At 48.7% G+C, this 27122-nt stretch overlaps 10 protein-coding genes across 10 annotated transcripts; 4 read left to right on the forward strand and 6 right to left on the reverse strand.

The window, feature by feature from the left end:
- Positions 1–990: 990 nt before the first annotated feature.
- Positions 991–2802, forward strand: N7503_001828 (T6SS phospholipase effector Tle1-like catalytic domain-containing protein; the record flags this gene model as incomplete). Its single annotated transcript, XM_057061375.1, has 2 exons — positions 991–1744; positions 1793–2802. 2 exons carry the CDS (start codon positions 991–993, stop codon positions 2800–2802), a joined length of 1764 nt encoding a protein of 587 aa, XP_056925337.1.
- Positions 2803–4513: 1711 nt separating this feature from the next.
- Positions 4514–5797, reverse strand: N7503_001829 (uncharacterized protein; the record flags this gene model as incomplete). Its single annotated transcript, XM_057061376.1, has 1 exon — positions 4514–5797. The coding sequence occupies one exon, from the start codon at positions 5795–5797 to the stop codon at positions 4514–4516; it is 1284 nt and encodes a 427-aa protein (XP_056925338.1).
- An 883-nt stretch (positions 5798–6680) lies between these two features.
- Positions 6681–7962, reverse strand: N7503_001830 (uncharacterized protein; the record flags this gene model as incomplete). The annotated part of the gene is made up of 2 exons (XM_057061377.1): positions 6681–7087; positions 7152–7962. The coding sequence occupies 2 exons, from the start codon at positions 7960–7962 to the stop codon at positions 6681–6683; spliced, it is 1218 nt and encodes a 405-aa protein (XP_056925339.1).
- A 1455-nt stretch (positions 7963–9417) lies between these two features.
- Positions 9418–11343, reverse strand: N7503_001831 (uncharacterized protein; the record flags this gene model as incomplete). The annotated part of the gene is made up of 1 exon (XM_057061378.1): positions 9418–11343. One exon carries the CDS (start codon positions 11341–11343, stop codon positions 9418–9420), a length of 1926 nt encoding a protein of 641 aa, XP_056925340.1.
- Positions 11344–13875: 2532 nt separating this feature from the next.
- N7503_001832 (putative ABC transporter) lies at positions 13876–16168 on the reverse strand (the record flags this gene model as incomplete). The annotated part of the gene is made up of 8 exons (XM_057061379.1): positions 13876–14158; positions 14210–14487; positions 14534–14687; positions 14745–14824; positions 14872–15325; positions 15370–15628; positions 15679–15919; positions 15976–16168. The coding sequence occupies 8 exons, from the start codon at positions 16166–16168 to the stop codon at positions 13916–13918; spliced, it is 1902 nt and encodes a 633-aa protein (XP_056925341.1). The 3' UTR covers positions 13876–13915.
- A 684-nt stretch (positions 16169–16852) lies between these two features.
- Positions 16853–19267, reverse strand: N7503_001833 (arginine--tRNA ligase). Its single transcript, XM_057061380.1, has 4 exons — positions 18871–19267; positions 17504–18798; positions 17036–17449; positions 16853–16979 (listed from the first exon to the last, which is right to left on the reverse strand). The coding sequence occupies exons 1-4, from the start codon at positions 19246–19248 to the stop codon at positions 16973–16975; spliced, it is 2094 nt and encodes a 697-aa protein (XP_056925342.1). The 5' UTR covers positions 19249–19267; the 3' UTR covers positions 16853–16972.
- A 587-nt stretch (positions 19268–19854) lies between these two features.
- N7503_001834 (phosphatidylinositol phosphate kinase family protein) lies at positions 19855–20930 on the forward strand (the record flags this gene model as incomplete). The annotated part of the gene is made up of 2 exons (XM_057061381.1): positions 19855–20127; positions 20178–20930. 2 exons carry the CDS (start codon positions 19855–19857, stop codon positions 20928–20930), a joined length of 1026 nt encoding a protein of 341 aa, XP_056925343.1.
- Positions 20931–21482: 552 nt separating this feature from the next.
- N7503_001835 (uncharacterized protein) lies at positions 21483–21998 on the reverse strand (the record flags this gene model as incomplete). Its single annotated transcript, XM_057061382.1, has 1 exon — positions 21483–21998. The coding sequence occupies one exon, from the start codon at positions 21996–21998 to the stop codon at positions 21483–21485; it is 516 nt and encodes a 171-aa protein (XP_056925344.1).
- A 1078-nt stretch (positions 21999–23076) lies between these two features.
- N7503_001836 (uncharacterized protein) lies at positions 23077–23391 on the forward strand (the record flags this gene model as incomplete). The annotated part of the gene is made up of 1 exon (XM_057061383.1): positions 23077–23391. One exon carries the CDS (start codon positions 23077–23079, stop codon positions 23389–23391), a length of 315 nt encoding a protein of 104 aa, XP_056925345.1.
- A 2388-nt stretch (positions 23392–25779) lies between these two features.
- Positions 25780–27053, forward strand: N7503_001837 (uncharacterized protein; the record flags this gene model as incomplete). The annotated part of the gene is made up of 4 exons (XM_057061384.1): positions 25780–25950; positions 26000–26201; positions 26250–26606; positions 26659–27053. The coding sequence occupies 4 exons, from the start codon at positions 25780–25782 to the stop codon at positions 27051–27053; spliced, it is 1125 nt and encodes a 374-aa protein (XP_056925346.1).
- Positions 27054–27122: the final 69 nt, after the last annotated feature.

Raw genomic sequence — 27122 nt, forward strand, 5'->3', positions numbered from 1 at the left:
TTCATGAATTAAGATACTGGGAGCATCCCACACCCCTAGGGGCTTATCGTCGGCTTCGTACAGACTTTGCATCCACTTGATTGAGGATTTGAAGGACCGAAGTTCTCTTTCCATTTGTCTGCCGAAATGCTGAATATCCTGATCGGCATTTCCTAGAGCTCGCATCCGATATAGTACCGTGATGATGAGGGCGTAAGCGAATGTTAGTATCCCGATAAGGCTTCCTGTTATTGAGAGAGCGCTATCACCACAAGAAAGGACTGCCTCACAGGTTGAGTTCGAGGCCATGATAGTAGCTAGAGGATATGGAGCGACTCAAAGCGGGTATTTTGATGATCTAGGCAGTGAAGAGTTTCAGGAAAACGGATCTTCTACCCTGTCGACAAGACGCTAAGGGGAAGTCAAACGAAAAAAAAGATTGACTAGAAGGGGTGCAGCTCACTCTTCAGCCACTGTACTTCAGCCGCTGTATAGTGGCTAAGAGGAACGTACTTACGAGGACCCGATCATAATGCCCACTGACGAATGATAGACTAGTATCTACACATACCATCCCGTGGTCTTCCCACGCGGCGCCACACGGATTTGCCCGAGGCATCCAGGCCCCACCTACATTCTTCACATCATTCTACTATAATTTTCGCTATTCTTTATTTTGAGTGACCTGATGAATTATTGATTTTTTGATGGATTAAAGACGAATACCCCTGATACCTTTCTCAATGGTTCCAAACTAAAAGGGAGTGCGTGTCTCTAACTCAGCCCCTGAAAGTGGCTATGATTCCCGACGGGGAAATCGGTCATTTCTAGCGACGCGACTAGAACAATAGTAACCGAGTGCGATGAAGTTCAGCTGAGCCAGGCCAAACTGTCGCTAATCTTGTACCATAAATAACTCGCAGTTTCCCCCAAAACAAACAGTGTTTACTTCCCTTTAACCTTCCGAACCTCCACCATAATTCCTACACAATTTTAATAATACCTGAAAGAATGGATGACAGCCTCTTGCAAGATGGGGATACTGCCATTCCCAAGATACCAGGTCTAGCTCGCAAGCGGATCATCATCTGCTGCGATGGAAGTGGACAATCCGCCGTCTCAGGCGAAGAAAGCATCCCATCCAATATAACCCGACTCTGCCGCGCGATCGACCCAGTGGGCATCGACAAGAATGACAAGCGCCCCTGGCAACAAGTCGTCTGGTACGATTCCGGTGTTGGAACGAACTCAGCAGGCAAAGTCCCAGCTGGAAAGGACCTCGAAGGAAATGTCATCGAGGCTTACAACTTCTGTGTGCTGAACTGGAGCCCAGGCGACCAGATCATGTGTTTTGGCTTCTCGCGAGGTGCATACACTGCGCGTGCAATTGCTGGCTTAATCTCTGATCTGGGTATCTGCTCCCGCGCGGACCTGCAGCATTTCCCCGAAGTGTGGAAGCTTTACAAATTGAGCCATCCGGCTGTTACTGGCGATCGGTTTTATGGCAGTGATGCTTATTTCGATTATCATAACGGGAAACCAGCTGATCCTCAGCCGCTGGAGCGGATGGAAGCTAATGACAGTATTTCTTGGGAGTATCCCGGGCGCGGTCGGTGGGCTCCTGATGAGTCGAGATCGGTTGAGGTAGTTGGTGTGTTTGAGACTGTTGGTGCGCTTGGATTCCCCGAGCTGTTTGGGCAAGAGGTGCCGCAGTGGCTTAGCCGAACTGACAAGCCTGAGTGGCATAACGTTGGACTTTCTCCTAGTAAGACTTCTGTTCTTGGCTCTGAAGCATGCAATTAACAAACCATAGACATCAAAAACGCATTTCAAGCACTTGCTCTCGATGAGCACCGTGCCGCATTTACACCAACTCTCTTCTACATTCCGCCCGTCACGAAAGCGACCGAGCGGCAAATTAGGGAACAAGAAAAGAAGGCCGATACTGCGAAGGCCAAGTGGGGCAATGTTTTGACTACCTACCGTCCTCCTCTTAAGGAGATCCAAAGCGCGATCAAGCAAAAGAATGAAGCCGAACGGGAGTTGCTGAAGCTGATGGATAGCTTGAAAGATCGCACCAAGCTGCTGCAAGTCTGGTTCCCGGGCGTCCACATCAACGTCGGCGGTGGATCCGACCTGACACTGAAAAACCAGGGCAACATGGAAGAGATGTCGGATGTCGCCTTCTCCTGGATGCTAGATCAGATCAAAGAATTTGTCTCTCTCAACCCCCAAGCCTTGGAGGAGGATCAGAGGGCTCGCCACAAGCGACTTGTTGAAATAAATGACATTCTCGATGCTTACGAGGCCAAAATTGACAGACAGAAAAGAGAGTCCTGGACGCAGTGGGCTTTGCGAAGCGGCCAGTCTATCGCTTCTTCGATCCTTCATCCTTTCTCGGCAGGAGATGGGCCAGCCTACCTGAAGCACCGCACCTATACCTGGGGTTTGGGTGATCTACCAGACAGCTTTGGCCTTAAGTACTATATCAATGGATCTCGGCCACGAACACCGGGCCGTTATGCCATCGATAAGAATGGGACCAAGCTCGGTGAGACTTTTGAAGAGGTTCATCCTGTTGTCGGCTACCGGGTTCAGAAGACCAAGTATCGGCCCATACAGTTGGCTGGACTTGATTACCAGCGCCGGGGGAAGAAGGGTGGCGGCTACGAGTACTGGTTCAAGTATCCTGGCTCATCGAAGCATGAGGTTCTCGCTGAGTGGATGATGTCGGATGACATCAACTCATATGAGAGATCGGTGGTTCAAGGTGAAGATGCGCGTGATTATGCTGAAGCCCTGAGTGTTCAGAGAAGGTCATGAAATAACATTTTGGTCGTTTTAAACAGGCTTTGAGTCGGACAGATTGTCCAAGTCACTAATATTATAAATGTTGTTATGCCGATACTTTCATTCCTATCTTCGGGGTTGTTGTGTTTTCAATATTGAGAATGGATTTTGATCGAATGCATCCAAGTCATTGTCATCATTTGTTAGATTATCTCCTATACTTGAATCTGTAAGCGAGCTGCGTCGCTCCTCTTCATTCCTTCAAACACAAATATACCAGGGACGTTTTTCGTCAATCATGATCTTTACCGTCAGGATTAATTTATGAATGTCTCGTTCTCGCACTAACTAGCTAGCCTTACCCTTCAGGTACTTTTGAACTAGTATAGTATCAGCGACCGAAGCATTAGCTGGTATAGGGCCGAAGAAGAAAGATGAAGTAAATACCTTTGTATAGAGAGTTCCCGACGTACATGCACAGCGCCAGGGCATAGCAGACCGTCGCAAGCCAAACGAGGACTTTGGTTATTCCATCGAAGCTGCAATAAAAACCTTGCACCTCAGAGAAGATGATGCTTAGGAGTTCCTTTATCGAGCTTGTCCGTGCTATCATCTAATCAGTAGCTAAATTCATAGAGGCTGGAATAACTGTACTTTGCCATAGGAACTTCAGTAAAAAAGCGCATAACGATGTAGTATACATCGCTACGCCAGTCAAGTATACAATCTCTTGTCCTTGACTGAAACCCGAACGGAATTTCCGCGCGGACCAGACTGCGGGTGCACCCATGACCAGGCAGAACAAATAGGGGTGGTTGGTTTGATCCATCATGTTAAGCGCAATATCCGTGTTGAAGATACAAAACTTGTATATTGCTGATTTTCACAGCGAAGTCTGAAGGCCAAAGGAGTCAGAGTTGAAGTGGTGAATATGCTGGAAGTTTTACGCCGGAAAGATTCACAAATCCAGCAGGCAACATTCAATCTTCACTAGTGTAATACTGCTGTCTTTCAGTGGGTCTCTCACTATGATCCTGTCGCAGAACCCTATTGGTGGACCTCAGGGTTATCGCGTAAAACGCAATCGGACGTTATAGCTACCTGTGATCCCAATACGGAAGTGAAATGGGCCACGCAAGAAAAAATGACGCTAACGAAGGCGGGACGTCATGGATGTTCACGAGCGAATCGGGGCTTTTAGTTGCTGGATCCTAGATCCCAGAAGTCCATAAATTCATTTGAGAATCCGAAAGTAACTAGCAAAGATCAGGTAAAAGCAGTGGATCTTGTTTTGAAGGCCCATCGCCGAAGAAGGTTAAGTCTGGGTGGGCCTCAATACGTAGAGACTAATCGGAGCTCCTAGTCATGAGCTTCGCGCTAACTAAGCCTTCTATTGGCCGCTAAGGCGAGGTCGTTCCAAGAGCCCTGATCCTTTGCACTACGTTAATAGGCTTGAAAAAGGTCGAGACGGCTAGTCAGGTGTTTCAAGTCAAATAATGTAATTGAGCCTGAAGCCTAATGCTACCAGGGTGCATAATAATGTTTGTAGATATCACCTCAAAAGGCAGTAAGTTGAAGACGAACCCATGTCCGTGTATGTTCGTTATGTACAGTCCCAGTCTCCCATGTTCATTATCCAACAAATTGTGACGCTTAAAGATAATCCATTTCCATACCGTCGTTCAAATCAAAAATCAAATAACAGTTCGTAGTGCCCGCGAAAGAAAAGAAAAGCATTGGTCAATCATGAGTAACGGGTCTCATCACCATCACTGTCGCTCAAACTATCACGGCGACGGCTTCGTCGACCTTCACGGCGATCATCACGTCGGTATCCTTTGCTCAAGCCAGCAATCGGGTGGTGATAACTCTTAGTACCCGAGTCTTCAGTATCAACATTGGAATATTGGTACTCAGAGCGAGTGCCAGAAGACGAGAAATCCAGCGGCTCGGTGAAGTGACCAGGCATATTGCGAGCCTCCTTCTTCTTACGCGGGCTGCTAGTACGCGACGAAGGAGCAGATGGAACAGAAGGCACGGAAGAAGCGGCTGCACTGCGTTTTTCGCGACGACGGTTCTCCCGACGGGCCTCACGCTCATGATCTCGGTCCCGGTCCCGGCGACTAGCCGGATCACGCAATGGTTGTTCCTCGGTAGTTTGGCTAATCACATCTTCACTGCCAGCAGTGAACGAGAAACCAGAAGGATTACGCTTCTTCTGCTTAGTCTTAGATCGACGGGGCTTTTCATAAGCGTAGTCACGGACTTCGCTCATCTCGCTGCGGTTGTAGTGTGTAGGCGGTGCGGAAGAGTCATAGTCACTACCGTGGTAAGTGCCATCTGCCTCGCGGTTCATGCCGCCGATCTGTGCTGGCTTCTCCTCACGGTATGCGCGGACGTCTGCGTCTCCTGCGCCTTCCCAGTGGTCATCGCGGTTACGGCGGAGTATCTTCTCCTTGAAGTTGCGTTTGCGTCTCGGCTTCTCGTCTGTTGTCATGATTGTCGAGGCGGTTTGCGTGTATGTCTCGTCGGTGTAGGTGTATCCATCGTCGGTGTAGTCTTTGTCCACAATACTGCCGCCACCGAGCTTTGTACTCTTGGTCGCGTTACTGAGGGTGCGGCCGTCTGGGCCTTTACGACGCAGGACGGTAGACTTGTAGTCATCCCAGTCCGTCTTGCGCCAGTGGAAGCCACCGTTCTTGGCCCAGAAGAAGAACCAAATGCCACCTAGCACAAATGCTGCGCCGATAATGGCGAATAGAGCCATGAGACCCTGCATTTTGATGCTGTGGGGGTCGATCGTGCCTTGGCCATACTTGACGGTGGAAGTGGAGGTGGAAGTAGAATCGGATCGAGAAACGAGGTTGTTGAGGCTGATGGAGGGTGATATTTCGGCAATGTTCTCTTCGATCATGCGAGCCTCCAGGGAGAGCTTGGTGTCTTCGTTATCGCGGTCTTCTAGTGAAACTCCAGGAATGTCCGGCAGCTCCATCGACATGCCGGGATCTTCAACTGGAACTGGAGCCATGGCGAAGTTGAGTGGTCGAGAGCACTCCGCTCAAGACAAGACTCTATGGAATGTTAGATCTGACACATTCTTGAGAGTAAGAGTTGAACACACCTTAATCGTTTAACCAGATCAAAACCAGAGAACGTAGTTGAAGGAATGTAGACAAAAGAATGTGGAATTCGGTCAACCTAATAGGCGTCAGCAGGATGGGAAATGGTAGAAGGGAAAATACAAGGCAGAAATATCCAACTGCGCTCTTGTGGCGAGTCTGGAATTGAGGAGGTTGGAGGAGGCTGGGGTTGTGTTTACCGTCTGGTTGGCCCGACAACGCACTGACATCACATCTCAGGCAAAACAGTGTAACATGTGACTACTTTACGATGTCTAGAAACATTATTATTACATTTTAAAGCCAGATTTTATCTGAGCATAAAATTTGATTCCTTTGGTTTTTTGCTGTAATTTTCTCTTTGATCAGCGTTCATGCCGCTAAATCTCAATGAGTGGGGATGGCTTGGGAGCGATGGTGACCCACACGGGCCGTACTAAAAAATGCATATCGAGTGTGGCTTCCACTTTAACCATGTCAAAGTTTCTTCTATGCATCTTCAACCTAAAAACATAGAACCAGGCATGTTTCTCAATAATTTGATTCCAGACCTGGGTGTGCTTTTTCTGGAATTTCAATAAGAAATGAGATCTTCCTTTTCCAGTCTGCATAGCCTCATCTGAAATCTGAATAGAATGCCTCGGTCGTCTCCACATCAGCCTGCTAAAGGACGGGACTCCACCACCGCGGGGCTTTGCCACGATTTATACACACATAAGAGTCGATCAACAGCTTCACCTGCACCTAAGATGGCGAAACAATGTTGACAGCGACAATGGCTCTGAATATCTACTACAACAAACCCTTCAACCTTTTCTCAACAGCCTCCATATAAACCCTCGTAACAACCCACCCATCTTTTCGTCCACAAGCATAAGCCAAATCCTTAGTCATAATCCCATCAACCTCAATAGCATCAATACAAGCCTTCTCCAACTTCTCTGCAAATGCGATAACCTCTGGCGTCCCATCCAGCTCCCCACGCTTCATCAAAGCTCTCGTCCAGGCAAAAATCGACGCAACAGGGTTTGTTGACGTCTCCTTCCCTTTGAGATGCTCTCGATAATGGCGTGTCACAGTTCCATGCGCCGCTTCAGTGAAAAAGGTTCGCCCATCGGGCGAGACGAGAATAGATGTCATGAGACCGAGTGAACCGAAGCCCTGTGCTACGATATCGGATTGGATATCACCGTCGTAGTCTTAGAAATCGTCGTTAGTAACTTTGTACTAGATTTGAAGGTGTTAGACCGGATGAAAACATACTTTTCAGCGCCATGACCATCCCCCCTTCACTCTTAATCATATAAGCCACCATATCATCAATAAGTCGATGCTCATAAGTGATCCCCGCCTCCTCAAAACTCGCCCGATACCCCTCATACAAATCCTCAAAAATCTCCACAAACAACCCATCATACGTCTTGAGCACAGTGTTCTTCGTGCTTAAAAATAGCGGCAACCTTTTCGACAACGCATACCGAAAACACGAATGCGCGAAATCCGTAATCGACGTTCTCGTGTTATACATCGTAAGTCCCACACCTCCATCATCATCGAAATCAGCCACCTCAACAGTCTCAGGCATCCCACCTTTCGGCGTAAAAACCATCTCAAGTTTACCGGGTCCATGCATAAGCCTTTCTTTCGCACGGGTATGATCCCCAAACGCATGTCGACCAATGATAATGGGTTTCTTCCATCCTTGCACGTAGCGTGGAATGCTCGGGATTATCACTGGTTCCCGGAAGATGGTCCCGCCTATGACGGCCCTCAGTGCGATATTGGGAGATGGCCAGGCGGCTTTTAGGTTGTATTCTTGAACGCGGGTTGGATCTACGCTTATTGTTGCGCATTTCACTCCGACGGAGTACTTTTTTATTGCTTGGCCTGCTTCGTGGACGACTGCGTTTTCTGTGGCGTCGCGGTTTGGGAGGCCTAGGTCGTAGTATTTTAGGTCGAGGGTGAGGTATGGGTGGATGAAGCGGGTTTTGATGTCTTGCCAGATTACGCGGGTTAGTTCGTCGCCGTCGAGTTCGACGAGGGGGTTTAGGACTTGGATTTTTGTAAACGGCATTTTTGCTTGTATTATATATAAGGTTGATTCTGGGAGCTCCCCATCTTAAATATTCCTATTCTCAGATCTGGAATTGTGAACTTGTACGGGGATCGAAGAGCCGTTCGGGACGGAGGCTTTTAGACCGGCGGGATCAGATATGGAGCATCATCATCCGTTACCCCGCAGAGTTATGGCTGCGTCCGCTTGATGCGGGTCAAATTCAATGTTTGATATAACTGCCCTTAATGTTGCACTAGCTTCTTTGACTGGGAAATATGCATACTTTGCAGTCTTTCGAAAAGGATGCGTATCGACCCGGTACTAGATTGCAAAGAACCTTGGAAGCTGCATTTACCCTTATCAGTCAACAAGGTTTTCAAGCTTCTCTATGATAGTTGTAACTCTAGGCTTACGGTGGAAGATGCAGTATTAGCAAATATGGGGTAACAGCTCCGACCTAACCTCGACCCAAAGCGACACCTCACAGAAACCAAGACTATGCATGGACAAGTTCTAGACCAGGCCAGCCCGGGGAGCTGCCTCCATCTCCGAAGGCCGCCACAAATACGATTAAAATTAACATACAGACGCAGGCACGGCAAGTCGTGAAACATGCCCATATCCGCAGCGTAAGTCCTAACGGCACCTCTACATACGGCAACCGACATCATTATCCTCATGCACTATAATACGAAAATTACTTGAACCAATGAAGTAAATCCTAGAATGGCCAAACGAAATAGAAGATGACCTGATGTTGAGACATGACAAGTAAACAAGGTAGGGGTATCATCTCTCTCCAACACAAGCTCACGCTCAAAACCAACCGGAGAAAGAGACAAGGCCCACAAAAAGAAATCATAACACATGAACATGACATGATGAGATGTACATAAGACGCTAGAAAGAGAAATAGGGGCTCATCATGATCAAACCAAAACCAAAACCAGAAAGGGCAAAGACATCGAACTTGTCATCGCAGGTCATCAGAATCGTACAATCATATCACACCGTAACGGGGGAGTCAGTCAGCAAAAAAAGAAAACCAAAACTTTTCCAATCAGAAAGTATCCCAATCAGAAAAGAACAACTTTTTCTTTCCTCGCCCGACGCACTCTTCCAACAACGCAAGAGATAGCAATTGCAAACATAATAAAAAACCAGAGAGTCCTCCCAGTTCGAGGCCGAGGTGGTAATAAAACCTGAAGCTTGCAAGAATAAGCTGCCCGTAAGCCTGAACACATTGCTAGAACACCATGATTTTTTTGTGAAAATCCCAACAAGATCCACCCAGAAGAAATGTAACCAAATATCCATATCCAAACTTTTGACAGACAGAAGAGAAAATCCTGTCAGCTATCGCTGCAGGCCAACCAAGAAAAGAAGAAGAAAGAATCAGAACCATCCAACCATGAATAAAATGAATACGGAAAAGAGAGCTGTACTAGTGGACAACATGCTATGCAACGAGACTTAGATCTGGTATCGGCGAGAGTAGGACCGGTTGGACCGGTGGCCAGTAGACTGGTGAACAGATCTCTCCGATCGTCGATCGTCGTTTCGGTCGCGAGCACGTCGTCCATCTTCCAGAACTCGGCGGGTGGAGCCGCCCGTATGCGTATTATCAGAGTAGGAGGACCCCTGAACGTATGCCTTTGGTCGACGGGTGGTGCCATCAGTAATATTAAACTGCATGGCTCCTTGGTCTCCCGTGCGAATGCTGATGGACTTGCCAGCGAGGCTTTCCTCAGCAAATGCGATAGTCATTCCGTTCATGTTAAGGGTCATGTTCTGAGCTTCTTTTTCAGTCTTGGTGGCACTGCCACGACTGCTGTTTGATCGGCTCTTTTGGCTGCCGTTGTCACTACCGAGGCCGTTTCCTACCTTGGACATAAGCGTCTCCTGGGACAGGGGCAATTGTGCGGTGGAACGGCCGGCAGTGACAGCCTGGTATCTTTCGGCTGCTCCAACACGATCTTCCATGGCGGGGCTCTCAGCGCGTTCATCGACGTCGTAGTACACGGACTCCGGACGTCTTCTCCCGCTGCTCGCCACTGCTATGCGAGCACCCCGGGGGTTGTCATGGTACGAATTGGATCGTCTGCTGCTGCGCAGGCTTTGGCTCTGGCTGCGTTCCGGTAGAGCAACCTCCCTCGACACCCGGCGGGTGGGGTAGTCGAGTTCAGGCAGAGCATCTCTCACATCGCCCATGTCCAGTGCTTTGGAGGAACGACGTTGAGAGGGAACGGCAGCGGCAGCAGTGTGAGATTTCCGAGCTTCAGGCCGCTTGGCTTGGTGAATTTGTGGCGCGTTTCTGCTTCTTGAGCCAGGTGGAGGTGGAGGTGGCGGTGGCATCTTCACCGCATCCTCGTCGAAATAATCCACACTTGGTTGGATTGTTCCACGACCACGTGGTTTGTCGCGTGGCTGACGAGCGTAGTATTGCTCTACATCTTCCTCGAAATCCGGAAAGACCTCAGGTTCGGTCGGTGGCGGAGGTGGAACTCCATACATTGAGTTACGACGCCGGGATGGCTCACGAGACTCGGATCGCTCACGCTGGTACGGGTAGTCCTGGGAATAGTATTCCTGTGGAAAGTTGCCTTGAGGGCCATAGTGTGGTGATGACGAGTAGGATCCCTGGTGCCAAGCGGACGATACTGGAGGGCCATGCTCATAGTGATGATATTGCTGCTGCGGCTGCGGCGGTGGTGCATATCCTCGAGACGGTGCTACTTGCCAACCCACGGCTCGATCTGAGTGATACACTGGGCCATAAGCGGAATGTGGGCGTCCTGAGCGGCTAGTATGGTATTCCTCCATGGGATATCCGACGGGCTGTTGTGGGATGTGGTAGTCCGGCATGGGAGGCCTCCCGTAGTAGGGTTGGTGGGGTGGGAACTCCATGGGTCGTGAATCGACGGGGGTGGAGGGGTGGTACTGAGTGTGATTCCCTTCGTAGAAGACGTCTGGCTGTCGAAGATATGAGTCTCGTCGGCGGGGCTTGGACGGCGACCGGGGCGCACGAGGCTGAATGTAGCCGGGGCCCGGATAGGCACCCATTTGCATCGTCTCGTCCGGCCGGGCAGCACGTTCCTTGTCCTTGCGGTCTCGTCGGGAGGATTTTCTGGTGAGATCGGTTTTGGGCGCGCCTTGCTTAAGAACGGGAGGGGGGCTCTTCCCGCCCGACGGCCCAGATTGGGTGCTGTTGACGGTGGCGGCGGTGCGACTAGAATAACCTGAGTCACTCGCGCCGTCGATCAGTGGCTCCGGGAATCTGTGATCCAACCTGGAAGAAACTTTTGCACCAGTATTAGCCACTTGTTGAGAGTCGGGTACGATTTCGTGCGTTCTCTCGTCCCAATCCTCGACAGTGGCTGCTCTAGGGTTGCCTGGCATGACTTGCTGCAGACTCGGAAGGCGGGAAGGGACGGTCCCTAGGTAAGAAACAGGTTGGTCCCGTTCTGGACTTGGGTTTGCTACCCACCAGCGCACACAGGCGGGGGGAGGGGGAAGAATGGGGCCGGAAGGGATCTCTTGGGTAGGGACTTACAGCAAGCCACCGCACCGGGATGAAAAAAAGGACGAGATGACTCAGTCCTACGTGTATACCCAGTCCCTATTTCGATATTTGTTTGGGTGTATGTGTGTGTGTTTCTTTTTTTTGGTGGCTTTTTTCCCCCGCGAGTGACGTCTCAGGTATTCCCACTGTATCGGTAGGGTACTTTTTTTTTTTTCGTAGCAACGTTATTTGCCCAACCCACACAATAAGGCCGTACTTTTTTTTCACGTCTCTCGAACCAGAAGGCGGACCTGCCGATCGCAGATGGCGATGGCAGGGCTTGACTGGTCGAACGAGTGGTGTCAGCGAGCAGACAAAGCGATGTGGTACTTTCCAGATCGCAGCGTCTCCATCGAAGGGGTAATCGGGTAGTCAGGCGAAAAAGAGTCGTTGGGTGTGTATTATGGGTCTGCCGACAAAGGACCCGAGATGGTTGGACAGAATCTGCAGACTTGCAGTTGGGCTCTTGAAGTAGCCTGACCGGATGTGGGGGATGGTGGAGTCCGATGGGCAGCGAGATTTGGGTAAAGGAACGGGTAGATTAAGATAAGAGGAACCAAGGAACCAAAACCAAAGAAATCAAGGGGGGGAGAGGAAGGGATTCAAGTATTTAGAAAGGAAAGAGAAAGAATAAAAGGGAAAAATAAACATATGGAAAAGGCAAATGTTGCACGAAGAGGCTCTCGGGTACCCAACAAGAAAAGAAAAAAAGACTAAAGTGGGGGGGGGGATGAGAAACAGTCATAAACAATCACTTAAGCTCGGGACCCGCTGGAAGGGAATCCCTGGTTCATTCTATTGACTTGTTTACTTAATACTTTACAATACTCTTCACTCCGTACTCATGGAACAATTTTTTTTCTTCTTTTCTTCTTCTGCTTTTCCTCTGCCTAACGCCCATGTCATTGCGGCCCAATGATCGCCTCCACTTTTTTAAAAGGGAATGCCCCTCTACGGAGTATACAGAATGAAAATATGATTCACAATACATTTCCCACGGGAAATTGAAATCGAAGAATTCAGATCCAAATTCAAAGTAAAACCCCTCTTTCTCCCTCCCACCATGATTATGTACCTGGTACACGGGAAAAGTCGGTGGGGGATGACATGCTGCAGGATAAAATCCATGGGAACCGAGAAATCGCCACTGATGGTGGATCCCACGAACGGGCACTAACACCTAACACACTGCATCTCATATTCTTGTATAAGTCCGGGTCTGTCCATGTGGCGGCCCATCTATGGTTCTCATGTGAGTCATTTTGAAGTCCCATCGACAAGTACCATCTACATTGTACGTGGTCTGCCTATTTCCTGGGTCAATGCCTAGGTAACTAAATTCTTGAACCCGAGTCGAGCCCCTCTCCTTGTCTAGATCGCTATGACATGCAGCACGTCCATCATTACCTTTCTTCGTCTTATCCTTGACCTCCTTGCGTCCTGGAGATCTGGGAACTGGTTCTAATCTTCTAACAAACCCAAACCCCGCACGTGGATATACCATTGATAAGATTGTAATTGGTGATACGAGGGAGAGAGAGGTCCATGCATGGATTTGTAGTCTCATTTGTATTGGCAGTCAAATCGACAGGGGCAGGATTGGAAACAACTCACCCCGAACCAAGGAACATCCATGCGGCTCGTGCGAAACTCTTCCATTGCAACCCGCAATCTTTTCCCAGTCAATCATTGTCGGCCACGATCGCATCGAGATCGTAGATTATGAATCGCGCCTTTGAAGCGGACAAGGGTCTGAGTTCCTTGTATTGTTTATCTTTCTCCGCTTTTGTTCGGTCTCGCTCATGGGGTTGACATCGTAATCATGATAGCCGCACATAAACTATGCAACATGTAGCAGGTTAAGTAATAAGCTTCATACGCATGTCATTTGACGGATTTATAATTATAACTATATTACTAATTACAGTTTCAATTATAGAGAAACAGTGGTCGTGACTTCTCGGAGGATTGGGACGGCACACCCCCTTGCTTCCTTTCTGCACGGTGGCATCAGGGTTATCCGGACACCTTCACCGCTCCTTTGACTGTCCAGCTCGGAACGTGCATGCCGATGAATAGATTAATCTATGAGGGGTTCACACTAAGAATCTGCATTGACTTTGAGGAGATGCTGCTCGCGCAATTGGAGATTTGTTGAGAATTTGGGCGGTGCATGTGGTACAGAGATAGTCGTTGGTCCGAGGGGAACGCTGGTGGTGCCTCGCGTTGTACAGCGTGTTCGCTTCGAGGTTTGGTCAATTCGTATCTCGGTCCTGCTGACACTGAAGATGGGCTGTTCTTGCACTCCGAAAGCTGTAGAAATACATAGTCTTGTTACAATCAAACTTTATCCAATCAAAAGAAAGTAGCCCTATGTACTGGTCCTCCTTGCCCCTGCCATGGGCAGCCTTAATTCTTACGCACTTGCAAAGCAATCCAGCCAAACAGTCTATATACAGCAATGATACCAATAAGAATGCCAACCCATTTTCCTGTGCGGCCAGTGGCATACCCATAAGTCTCCAAAACAGCACTCCCACGAATCTGGCACTGCGACGCCAAGTCCGTATCATACAGACACTGGCACCCATCACCGCACGAGTAAATCCTCTCGGAAAACTCATTCACCATCATTCCCTGAAACACATAAGCCTGATAAAGTTAGCGCTAACGATAATATCCTTCAATAGGTCGGCCTCTCACCTGATAGTCGATGTAGTGGAACACATATTTCCAGAAAGGATTGAGGATCGTCGGTGTTACCAAGAACCCGCCCACACTCATCCAGAGCCCATTTGCGAAAGCAACTAGCGCGAGAGCAATGACGAAATTTGGGAAGATCGCACTGACAAATACAACCAAGGACTCGGCGGCGAGAAGATCGAGGAACAGCCACATCACCCAGGTGAAGAAGGCCACGGCCGTGGGTTGGAAGTTGGAGAGCCAGTATGATATAATCGAGAAGAGGATTGCGATCAGGACTGGATCTTGTTAGCTGGATCACGGTTCATCGGCAGAAACACATACACAAGAAGGGTAGTCCGATGAGGAAGTTCGAGATCATGAATGGCGTTGCGCCATATAGTCCGTTGGCTCGTTCTTTGGCGAAATTTGCTCGGTCTTCGAGGAAGGCTGGGACATATGCCACAGCCATGAAAGACATGAAAGCCGATCCGAAGAACTACAATTGTCAGCACTTTGTTCACTTGATTGTCTGAAAACCATCCAGGGAACCTACGATTGCATTGATGAAAGGCTGGATATAATCCTGAGATGGATGTAAGCGTAACCACACCGTTCCCATCATGATCGCAAGACCTACTCCAGTTAGTCAATGTCTCTAATCAGGCAGCAGATATACGCACCAAGATACATCACAATACGGATTCCATAGGCAACCACATCCCGGTAACTCTTGATGAATGACCGATGGAGCAGTGTCATGATGATCTTGAAAACTCCCGCCCGAGCCAGATCATCCCCGCCAACTGCCAGGCCCTTCTCCTCCATATGAGACCTCTCAGATATCTTCTGAGTCACAGCCTGTATCTCAGAAGACTCCTTCCAAGCAGACTGAATCTGCTGTACTCGAACATCCGCATCATCAGTCAAAGCACTGAAGTCCGAGCTCACGATGTCAAGAAGGAACTCCGCCGGGTTGGTATTGCCCGGGATAGGATGGCCAATGTCTCGGAAGTAATCGCCGATATTCAAAACGGGACCGAAGAAACATGTGCGTCCGCCCGAAAGGAGAAGTAGCTTATCGAATAGCTGGAACGTTGTCGTCGAAGGCTGGTGGATACTAGCGATGATGATGATCTACATTGTTAGTAAAAAGTACAATGTAACGAAGGCTAACTCACATTGCTTTCCCTCGCCAGCTCCTTTACATATGAAATAACCTCGTAACTCGCAGTCGAGTCCAAGCCGCTGGTCGGTTCATCCAGAAACAAAATTTTAGGACAGGTGATCAGCTGGCTCGCCACGCTAACACGCCGCTTCTGACCACCACTAATCCCCTTCCTAATCGGAGTTCCAATCAGCGAGTCTGCCTGCTTCTGGATGCCAAACGCCTCGAGGAGAGTCCGAATTCGTTCCATCCGTTGGCGCTTTGACACCGAGCTTCCAAAGGTCAGTACAATCTAATAACCCAGAAGTCCAAGCACCCATACCTAGGCAACGACAAATCGGCCGCAAACTTCAACGTCTCACGCACAGTCATCGACCCGATCAACGCATCCTCCTGCTCAACATACGAAGTCATGCGACCAAACGCACTCGACTCAACCGTGGCTCCATTGACATAGGTCTCCCCAGTCACTTTCGCACCGGAAGTAGCAGGCCTCCGAGCCAGCACGTTCAGCAATGTTGTCTTTCCACACCCCGAAGGACCCATCAAAGCTACCAGCTCTCCTGTACACGAACCCAGAAAATTAGCATTGCCAATCAAAGCACAGCAATACACATACCCTGTCGCACATCACCACTAATATCATGAATCAGATCACGCGGTTGCTTCGTCTGGCGATCCTTTACAGTAACATTGAGTCCACTCCACGAGAACTGCGACACAGACCCATTCATCAAGAAGCCGCGGGCCTCATTGCGCTCCAGGTCTAGGTCCGGAGAGCCCGCATTGGAATCCGGAGCATCGCTATCCATGTCTGCTGTCCAGCGGCTCTTTTTGTTCAGTCGCGACCGATATTTGCACAGATCGCCAGGGTAGACAATAACAAGAACAGGATAAAAGTACCTGAATTCTTCCACATAGTTTACAGCCCCCAGGTCGGGCGGGGATTATATAGATTTTAGAATGATCTGGTGGAGCCCTTGCCCGCAGTCTGCGGGGACCAGTCCTTGCCAGGGCCGGGCTTAATAAAGCATGAGTACTAGTATTGGGAAAGGAATGTTTGAGTTTTTCTTGTTTTCAGCTGGTCCCCTCATGGTCGCCGATCGGGTTCGGTTGTAGTGTAGATGGGGCGTGGCGTCGGGGGCCGGCCCGCTTCAACATGGGACTATCATGGCTGATGTAAGCTATGTGGAGCCCGTGGTCGCCGTTTAGATTTGGAGATTGGCTTATTCAAGCCGTGCTTACTGATTTTGGGATCTAGATCTCGTATAAAGGTCAATGGCTCTTTCGTGAGAATTAAGGGCTTGTCAGAAGGAAATTATATAGTCGTGGTTGATGGGATACGCGCCTGACAGCTTGCGCTTGGGCCTCGGGGGCTTGAATAATCAGCTTATTTGCTTTTTATGATGGGCTGGCACAATCGCTTTGTTTCCCCGTCGGGCTTTGCCAAGACATGCCGTTAGTCGCTACAAATACAAACAGCCATTAGGAAGAAATGAATGTGAAAAACAGCCGTGAATTTTATTTTCCAGCTCTGAGCGCCGAATGCATCCGAATAAATATGAAATATAGAGCTAAGATGATCTTGAAAGACTAGGATTGGAAGAAGTAAGAGTTTACATCCTGCGGAATTTGTTAGCATGGAAGACGAGTTGGTCACATGAGTGGGGCAAACATACCGTTCAACAGGGTTGAGGCCGAGAACCCGCATACCGTTATGCAGGACCTGGCGAGCGGCGGCATAGAGAGCCATACGGGCCTTCTTAACCTCGGGCTCGCTACCAATAACCTTGAGAACATCGTAACTGGAACTCAGCATATGGGTCATGCGGAAGAGGTAAGCCAGAACAGTAATGGGCTCCAGGGTCTTGGAGGTGTTGATAAGAACATCGGGCCAAGATGCGAGCAGACGGATAAGGTCAATGGCATGGGGCTCAGTTAGGAGATCGAAGTTGGCCGACGGCAACTCATCCACGTTCAACTCGGACTTGCGGGTCATGGAGCAGAGACGAGCGTGGGCGTACTGCAGGTAAGGACCGGTGTCACCCTCGAAGGAGGTCATGGCCTCCAAGTTGAAGGTGTAGCCGTTGATACTAAAGGTTTTTGTCAGTAAGTTTAACAAAGGAATAAGACGATGAATTACTTACCGCTTGCCAGTCATATCCTGGACCATGACGGCGGTGATACCAAGAGTATCGGCGACCTTCTCGGGGTTCTCAACCTGCGCATACTTGACCTCGTTCTTCTTCATCACCTCGTGCATCTTATCACCAACATCCCGCAGGATGTCATCCAAGAACTTCACGGTACCCTTGCGGGTACTCATACCGTGGACCATACCGAAGTTGATGTGCTCGCAACGGTCAGAAAGGTCCTTACGACCCATCAGCTCGGTAACCTTGAACAGCTGAGCAAGGTGGAGATCCTGCTGGGCAGCGACAACATAGATCATCTTATCGAAGTGGTAGGCCTCGTCACGCTCAATGATGGCACCGATGTCACGGGTCAGGTAAAGGGGAGTACCATCCTTGCGAACAATAATGGCCTTTCCGAGCTTCTTGGCACCGTGCTTTGTGAAGTCGGCAATGATAGCACCCTCAGACTCCTCGGCCACGCCAGCCTGCTCCATGGCCTTGTAGGCCTTGGTCATGCTCTCGCTCTTAACCTGAGATTCACCGGAGTAGACATCGAAGTCAATGTTGAGACGGGCATAGGTCTGCTTGTACTTGGCGATACTCAAGTCACGGAAGCGGCGCCAGAGAGCCAATGCCTCAGGGTCACCATCCTCCATGCTCTTGAAGTAGCGACGAGCCTTCTCATCCTCACTGACCTCAACCAGCTTGGCAAGCTCAGCCTCTTGAGCGGAGACATCCTCGTTCTTCTCCTTCTTGGCCTTGATCTCCTCCTTGAGCTCCTTGATAGGCTTGTCATGCTCGGCGACAAGGCCGTTCACCTTAACGTAGACGTCAAACAGGTGGTTAATGGGGTCCTTCTGCAATGCCTCCTCGTTACCGAAGTACTTGAATCCATTGGCCAGCAGACCGTACTGCTTACCCCAGTCACCAAGGTAGTTCATCTTGATCACATCCCATCCCAGGACAGTGTGAAGGTTGGCAAGGAAACCACCAATGATGGTACTACGCAGGTGACCAGCGTGGAAAGGCTTTGCAATGTTGGGCGAAGAGAATTCAACAATGATCTTCTTCTGGCCCTTGGAGGGGTCCTTGGGGTCCTTCAGACCAGCGTTTCCGTTTGTACCATAGGCGGCCTTCTCATTGAGGACACGACCGAGAACAGTGTTTGCCAAAGGCTGGGGCTTGCAGAAGAACTGCAGGTGAGGACCACAAGCGGTGGGAGGGTGGACGAGATCAGATGCGGGGAATTTTGAGGCCAGCTCCTCGGCAAGCTCTTGGGGCTTCTTCTTGATACGGAGAGCAGCAACCTATTCGAGCAAAAAGTTTAGTATGGATCTCAGTAATCCTTGTTCCGATATAGATTCCATAAATTCACGTACCGGCAGGGCCAAATCACCCTTGTCGAGAGTGTTGGTCCACGCAAGACGGGTATAGATCAGCTCGGCATCGATGCCAGTGCCCTTGCTCAGCTCGGTCGCAATGTGCTCGCGGTAGATATCCATAGGGTTCAAAGAAGGGAAACATCCCGGGTAGTCGGATGTAGTAGTTGTAGATTGGAGGGTAAGAGCCTCAACGGAGGCGGGGAGGTCGGACGCCATTGTTGCGAAAGAGGACGTAAGTCGCGCAGGGAATTGCAATGCGCGAGCGGAAGGGGATATCAAAGTAAGGGTGGGAGGTAACCGCGATTGAAGGTAGGAACGAGGGAGGGAAAAAAGACCTGAGATTCGCCGAGCCCCGCTTAACAAACTGCGACCCATAAAGAGGGGGATTTCTCGGAGCGACACAGCAATTCTTTTCTGCTTAATTTTTTTTGCTGTGACTCAGTCTCGATGCCAGGGCGGTGAGTCACGTGTGATCTATCGCATCGCGGGGTACCCGGTGCCTGCAAAACTAGGTGAAAATACTTGTCTAGTCCATTGATCTGATAAGATAGTTCATTGAGCATACTGGTAGTTAGTAATGTCTGGCCATTATTTATCTCTGTTCGGCGTGCCACATGCCATATACTTCCCAGTAGATCTTGAGTGGGTCGTAGTTGAATCAACTAAGGCCATGGCCTGCTCTGAATAATCCTATAATCGAAACCATTGCCTATTTATAGAATATATATGATTAAGATGGCTTCCTTGGAGGTAGCATTTCGTATATAGGAAAGTCATAATCATTTCCCCGCATTGTATCTGGTTACTAAATGTTAAATGTATAGTGTTGGATCCACCAATCACCACGCGATGAGAGAGCATCTGACGTCACCAATAATTTGACCAATTTAGATGTGACCAAAAGCAAGATTAGAAAGCATTCATGTTTTTATTCTGTTGTGGTATGATCTATCATGTCCAAATAACCTCACATCCACAAACATGGGTTCTAGCCGCCGAGAAAAAGCCTTGACCAAATCCATTCAGGCGGGCTTGCTTCGCGACCCAGATAGATTTAAAAAGACAGCATGGGGTCGATTCATAGCATTCTTTACCGTGCGCCGAATCAAGCTCGTTCGATTCGAGAGCGAGCTGTTCAGGAAGCTACGACGAGAAGTCTGGTCATTCAACGAAGATGAGTACCAAGCAAGCTTTCGCACCTCCAGCGGCCAGAAAGCCCTGAAAGCTATAGGCGATTTAGGATACTCGGGTTCAGTGCGCAATTACCAGTCCTGAAAATAGGGTCAAAAGCTAACCTATGACAGTCATTTTTCAGTACTCTCGACGGATGCTTCGTCATAAAAAGCATCCCTCGACGATTTGAATACTCTTTTTTCGAAGCAGATCTGCTCGAGCCATATTACACATATATGGGGGAGAATCCCGACTCGACAATTGTATGGATTACCGACTACATAGTCGCTCCATATAAGACTCTAGGAACTATTTGCGGTTGCACGCCTGCACATCATATCGTCATGGAAAACATACTTTGCGGTCAAGCCGATGACCCCAATGGTCAGAAATGGGAGACATACGACCTTAAGCCAATCGACTATTTCTACCCTGAGCGTGATCTACTGCCTGAGTCACTCGTCAGCGAAGATACCTTGAGCAGACTTGCAGATACATTCAATGATAAAGTACATCTCTGGCGTAAAGACTATGTCACTTTCTGGGAATCTGTCAAAGCCGATACGAAGTTTTTACAAGACGCCAACGCTGTTGACTACTCTCTGTTTCTTGTGCGGGTCCCTGCATCTTCAAGTCCTGCTGTTTTAGGACGACAGAGCCCCTGGAGAGTCGGAATGCCGTCCGCTGATGGCAAATGGAAATATCGTGCGGTTCTATTGGACTTTTTCTGGGGTCGGCACAAACTTCAGGCTCAGGCAATGTCTGGGGTGGTACAGACTTTTAATGTTGTTGGCCGCCAAGGCCCTATGTCTATCACGACGACGGCAAGCGAGTATCGTCGGAATTTCCTCAAGATGATTGAAGAAATGATTGAAGTGCATTGAGACGTACCTCAAAGCGAAATTACCAAAGCACTAGCGCCCTGTCAATCAACGAGCGGATTTGATACCTAGGATTTCTCTGGGGATATTCGGACAACATTAGCTAGAATGTCTAATGTGAGAATTGTTGAGGGCTGGCAATGGTCTGAGCCTTGGAACCTTCACTCAACTGGAGTTTGATCTATGAATCGTAGCTCCCTAACGGAGGACTAATTTCCCGAACCCCGGGAGGTCTCTGGCTTCTCAGCTTTGCGATACGCAGTAGTAGTTCGTCAATAGAGCTCTCCAAAACATGAGACATTTGAAATGCAAGTTGTATCATAATATGAATCATCTGGTCTGTTCACTAACTCGAAAGGCTGCGGCTCTGCGGGGCTCCCACTGATAATCATAAACTCCCCAATTCAATCTCACATCTTGGCCGGCACACCTTCTCAATCCATCTCCATCAACATGAGCCCCAGTCAACCCGAAGCTTCATGTCTCTTCCACATAACGAAAAGGCAAAGAAAGAAGACAGGGAACAAACTGACACATAGGCACAGAAGGCTGCATCTAGGAAAACTGGTAACCAACGGGCAATTCCCAGGTGAAAGACATGGAGGCCTCGCATCTACCCAGCTCGAAGGCGGCATACTGCTTTGCAGTCTCGCAAACAACCATGGGACCGTGGCGATGATGATGGGCAACGAGTTGGAACATGTCGCGCCAGAAAAGCTGCGAAGGGCCCACTTCAATGTCGGAAAACCACTGGCGTGCAAGGAAAGTGGGATCATTTGCGAGGCGCATAGCATTGAACTCCCAAGCGTTGATAGGGACGGCGACCAAGACTGAGTTGTCTGGGACCTCGGTTGGCGAGACAGACTCAATGTCGTCAGATGAGACCATATTATCAGAGGACACCATGTTGCCAGCAGACTCTGGAGGAGATGTCATGGCCGAGTCCATGGACTCGATGTTGTCAGGGGTTGTTGGTCTTGGGGGAAACATCATCCCGACGATGGTGTACCCAGTTAGGAAGTGAGGCTCGGCCCCAGCTGAGGTGAAACTGAACACATTCGGGGAATCCATTGAGCAGGATTCTGATTGATGGGATCATATGAGGGAAGCGATTAGAACACGTAGACTGAGCAAAATAACCTCATCTAGAGAGATTCGGTGGGGAAAGGGGATGCTTACCTTGCGCAAATGGAATGAGTGTTTTTCGGGTTCGCGATGAAGTTAAGAGAAGACGCTCTATGAATTTGAAGATATGCGTTATACAATGTGAGAACATTTTAGGTGAAGCGGATGAGCACACTAGAACCGGCATGAAAGAATGTCAGAATCGATTCTGTTCATCTCAATGACGCCTTGGACTGAATGTAATTGTTCCTTGATATTGGGCTATTCCATAGCGGGCTTTAATCGTGAGAACATTTGTGCTCATGAGGCTGTTGAAATAAGCGTAAAATTAAGCGTAATTTAAAGACCGGTATACATCGCTATGATCCGCCAGCCCACTACATAATGTGCAAGCTCGGGAAATCAGCACCACGGGTTTCTTGAAACTACGAATCATTGCTTCAATTTACATTAATTCGGATTTTCCGCAAGTAAAGGGAATAAGTCTCCGTTTTGAAGTCGTTCTAACCAAGTATGACTCGACCGGCATTAGGGTCGTATACGTCACGTGCGAATGTTCTACTGGGATGTTAGGTGTGTTTTTGGTTGAAACTCTTGATGTTACTTCACTGTAAAATCGTACATATGTCCTCGCAAGTCGTCGTTAGTAAAAACCTGAGAACTCTCATGAACCCGAAGTCGAGGGCATCCTGGCTTTCGTGATTCTCGTGTGCTTCCAAGTGTTATTCCGATGTTGTTTCCGTCTCTTATGCCCCCATTCTTGCACATCAATATACCTACGTCTTTGCATAATTTGATTTTCCTTTTCCTGCAACTACCAGTCTGACCCTTTCAATGCAATAGATTCTTTGAGCATGGCGGCCTGCATGCATTTCTTTCAAGATTCATTCCTTGCTTTTAAATATATATCTAAAGCCTAGCCTCCAATTCGTCTAAACTGAGAGCACTGGGTACTTGGGCACACCAACTTCGAAAGCCGATCTCTGATGAATTCTCAAGCTTACGGATTTGCAGCACTGTTGAAATGGCGATTTTGATGTGTCCTCAATGGAGTCCATCCATTCTGAACCGAGACACGCTTCAGTATCTTTCCCTCTGCTATCGCATTGCAATCCAGCAAGACCCTCAGGGCGGATTCACTTTCCAACTCGCAAATCAACAATTCCGCCCAGCAATGCCACTGCATATCGCGCCAGAGCTGCCATTCCTCGATGTATCGATACAACAGCGTCGAAACTTGCAAGAACACATGCCTGTTTTGAAAGAGGTTCGCCTCCGACTGATCTTCTTTTGCCCTCCACGACGCTCTCTAACTCCACTCAAAAGGCAAGAGCGGTGAATACTCAGGGAAGGCCTTTGAACCAATCGAGAAGCCTGGATGCATTGGTATTCCGGGGTGGTGATGAGGAGTCAAATATGTGGCATAAAAGTTTGTCTGTGAGTCTCTGCTAGGGAATTTTGTTGGTTCAAGCAGAGTTAAGTTCCATGTCCACGTTCAAATGGATCGCATGGAGCATGACTTTGGCAATAATTTGAGCAATCCAGAGGATACCTGTAGGTGCAGGAATCGGCAGATTGATCCGGAAGCAATCCCGGTCACATTTCTCACTGGTTCAATTCAAGAGGTACTTGCCACTGGTTGATTCATGTGCGTAGGAGCAAGAATAGCGGGTATTCAATTTTATTGATAATCATATGTATCCACGGTTCATATCTTTTTTGCTCCTGTACGTTGTATACGTGACTGATACATGAATTCCAATAGGTCATTTACAAAGATGAGTCTCGGTTCTCCTACCAACATCACAGAGCCTCGTTTATAGTTCCATGGCTAGCGATTTTGTCATATTGTAAGTGAGCGGCGATCAGTACTCTATCTGGGCGAACGTGACGGCAATACATGGGTTTTGAGTATTACTGACATGAGCTTTAACAACATGACCTGGATCCATATACTATGCTTCAAGCCAAGAGAGGCCACATAAGCACCATCATATATACAAGGTGAACACTTGTCACCCCGGGTCGGTAGTCGAATGGATCCAGTAGGTTACAAGGAGCCCGGTGCCGATTCTCAATGCGTGTGCACGCGTTCAAACTTTTGGGTGTCCTGAGCTGCACTGCGTCCATATGTGCATCGAGATCCGCACCAGACTCTTCGGACATGTTGGAACTGTTCGGCCATCGACCGCGGAGGGAGGCTGGCCCACCGGTCCAAGGGTATCTACTACTCAGACTACAGGGTGGACTTCTGGGTACAAGGCCTGTTTCATGTTGGTTAATCTTTGTGGAGGACATATGGGGTGTTCAAAGCCGTTTATGAGTCCATCTTGGGGATTATGGTGGGTTCAAGCAAAGTTGAGGTCCACATCGACGTTGTAGATCGGCGAACTCGAATGGGGCAAAGACTGGAAATCCGGAAGATTCCTGTTCAAGAATCGGTGGATTACCTCGGAAACACTTCAGGTCACCGTTCTTACTAGTGCGATTTAATTGTTGCTGATTGTATCATGTACGGGCACGGTCTGCCACTTCAATACTAATGTACTCCATAGATACCACCCAAAGCTAAAATTCAAGTTTGGCTCAAACCGCGCAACAATACACACGTTTAAACAGCCTCGCCCATTTCTACACGTTTCAATGAAATCTCGTAGTTGAATTTTTGAATTCAAGTGGATTCCAGCAAGATCAGTTACTGTGCGGTAAGGGCATCCCGACAGCCAATTTAGCGGGCGATCGCTGCCTTTTAAGCGCTGAAAGTGGAGGCAGTGTGAAAGTGACTCGCACTGACTTTGATCTGATTCTTGTGTCCCTGGATGAGAATTCAATAGTTGCGGTTTAGTCTTTCAGTATGAATAATAGAAAATAAACATGTATTTCAGGTTTATTGCTATTGCCCGGTGAACTATTGAAGCCTTTGATGAAATTTGAGCATCTATGAAACCTTCGGAAAAGCAAACACGTTCCTGTAGCCAATCGGTCAATTTCAACACCAAAAAGCAAACAAAAGAATGAGAACGCGCAACCGAGTAGGGATACCTTGGACGGGGAAATAAATGCAAATCTATGAGAAACCCTAGCCATTCTTCCGATGCATAATTCAGGGGAACACAAATTCGCCGATGCATTGACCCCACACGTCCATGGGACGAGGTTGGCCAATCCATCTCCGAATACGGAATATCGCACGAAGAGCGACCTACCGGAAGAAGGAGGTGGATTGAATCCCTGCAAGCCTGGAAAGCCTGCATATTCAGCTTACAAAACCCGTCGCCGAGTGGAAACTAATATTGTGATGAATCACAAGAAGGATTTGGCCCACAGCTGCGGGTGGACCTCAGTTGGGCAGAAGCATCATCAAAATTTTTATCTATTTGACATCTGTCAATGGCTCTGGATTGTGGCTTGCGAAATTGGGTCGTTGAACTGGGTGGAGCCAATCGCGGCACACAACGGGGCGTGAATTCGATAGTTGCTCCACAGGATCGGCCGCCGCTTTACCAACCAAGCCTTCGGTTCCTGGAATGTCCCTCACGGCTCCACTTGAGTTATTTGGATTTACTTGGAATGGGATCGTGCGACTCGGGTCTCCATTCAACCCCGATCTACCGAAGACTTTAGGTATGCTTTATAAAGCCAGGCCCAAGCCACCGGATCATGCTCGAGCCCTCCCCCGGAAAATCGGTGTTGCTTTTTACATGCATTCCACGACACTCTTTTTATAATGTCTATCCAAGACAGATTCCCCGCCTATGGTGGCCGAGGGCCTAGCGACCTGCGGCTGGGTATTGCTTTGGGTGTCATTGCTACAATTTTTATGGTTATGCGTCTTTACGTGCGCTTAAGAGTCAACAAATTCGGGACAACAGCCTTGTCATTTTCACTCCTTGCTTGGGTATGTCTATCATCCAAGTACTGCGAGATGCATTCACTAACATAATCAGTTCTTCACAGCCCTGACCCAGGTTTTCGGCATCATATCAGTCCTTCATGGTCTCGGAAACCATATTACAGTCATTAATGAAGTTGGCGAATTGCACAACTTCCTATTATTCACATGGATCACGGTCTTCTTCTTCAATCTCGCCATTCCCACCGGAAAGGTGGCTGTCTCGGCTTTCTTAATTGAAATGAATGGGCCTAGCAGTAAGTTTCATCTCCGTAGAGAAGGAGATAAGTACTAATCTCCTCTAGATCCCAAAATCCGCCGCAGCCTCATCGCCGTTGCCGTCCTGAACATTGTTCTCAACATTCCTCAAGTTTTATTAGTCTGGTTCCAATGCAGTCCAGTCGACTCGCTATGGGATCCTCTAAGACAGGCAAACTGTGACCACAGAAAAAGTGTATACTACACCTACTTCGTCGGTGCAGTCGCCGCTCTATCCGACTTCTACCTTGCCGTCGTTCCCATCAACATGCTTATCCCACTGCGCATCGACCGAAAGCTAAAATGGGGTCTAAGTTTCCTCATGGGATGTGGTGTCTTCGCAGGCGTCGCCGCCATCGTCCGAACATGGGCTGCGAGTTTCATTCTCACCACGGATTCATCCTGTAAGAATCCATCCCTCCCATCTCATCTTTCCAGCATAGACTAACAGATCAGATGGCGTCGGCATCCTCTTCCGCTGGGGCGAAGTCGAAGAATGGATCGTCCTTATCACAATGTCCATCCCACCCGTCTGGCCCCTCTTCCGGCCCTTCACATCCAGATTCATCAAAACGAACAACTCCCGGAGCGGCCCGCAATACGCATATAAGGATAATCAAGCCTATGGCTCTGTTCCGCTGTACGGCTCAACAGCTGTCGCCAGTCCGATGTCGCCGAATTTCCCTCCGCCGTTGATTACTACTACTATCTCGGTTTCTTCTATGAAGGAGGAGGCTACGACTGTTGCTAGTTCGAGGGGCTCGGATGAGAGGGTTCCGCATAATATGATTTCGGATGGAAAGGGGGAACCTTGGGTTGAGTTGAAGGAAGTTGATTTGAAGAAACCTTAGGGTTCATTATACTTTCACTTATACTTTTTTTCTTGCGGGGTTGATTGCCTCGCCCCTTGTCACGACTCA

The sequence above is a fragment of the Penicillium pulvis genome (genome assembly GCF_028828015.1).
Source record: "Penicillium pulvis strain IBT 33274 chromosome Unknown contig_12_segment0_segment0, whole genome shotgun sequence".
In the NCBI taxonomy this organism is placed as follows: Eukaryota; Fungi; Ascomycota; class Eurotiomycetes; order Eurotiales; family Aspergillaceae; genus Penicillium; species Penicillium pulvis.

Excerpts from the sequence above, each read along its gene's own strand:
- N7503_001833 (XM_057061380.1), bottom strand. The coding sequence starts at position 19,248 with ATGGGTCGCAGTTTGTTAAGCGGGGCTCGGCGAATCTCAGGTCTTTTT. Across the intron at positions 18,799-18,870 it reads AGGGTGATTTGGCCCTGCCG|GTTGCTGCTCTCCGTATCAA; the intron begins GTACGTGAATTT and ends TTGCTCGAATAG. Across the intron at positions 17,450-17,503 it reads CAGGATATGACTGGCAAGCG|TATCAACGGCTACACCTTCA; the intron begins GTAAGTAATTCA and ends AAAAACCTTTAG.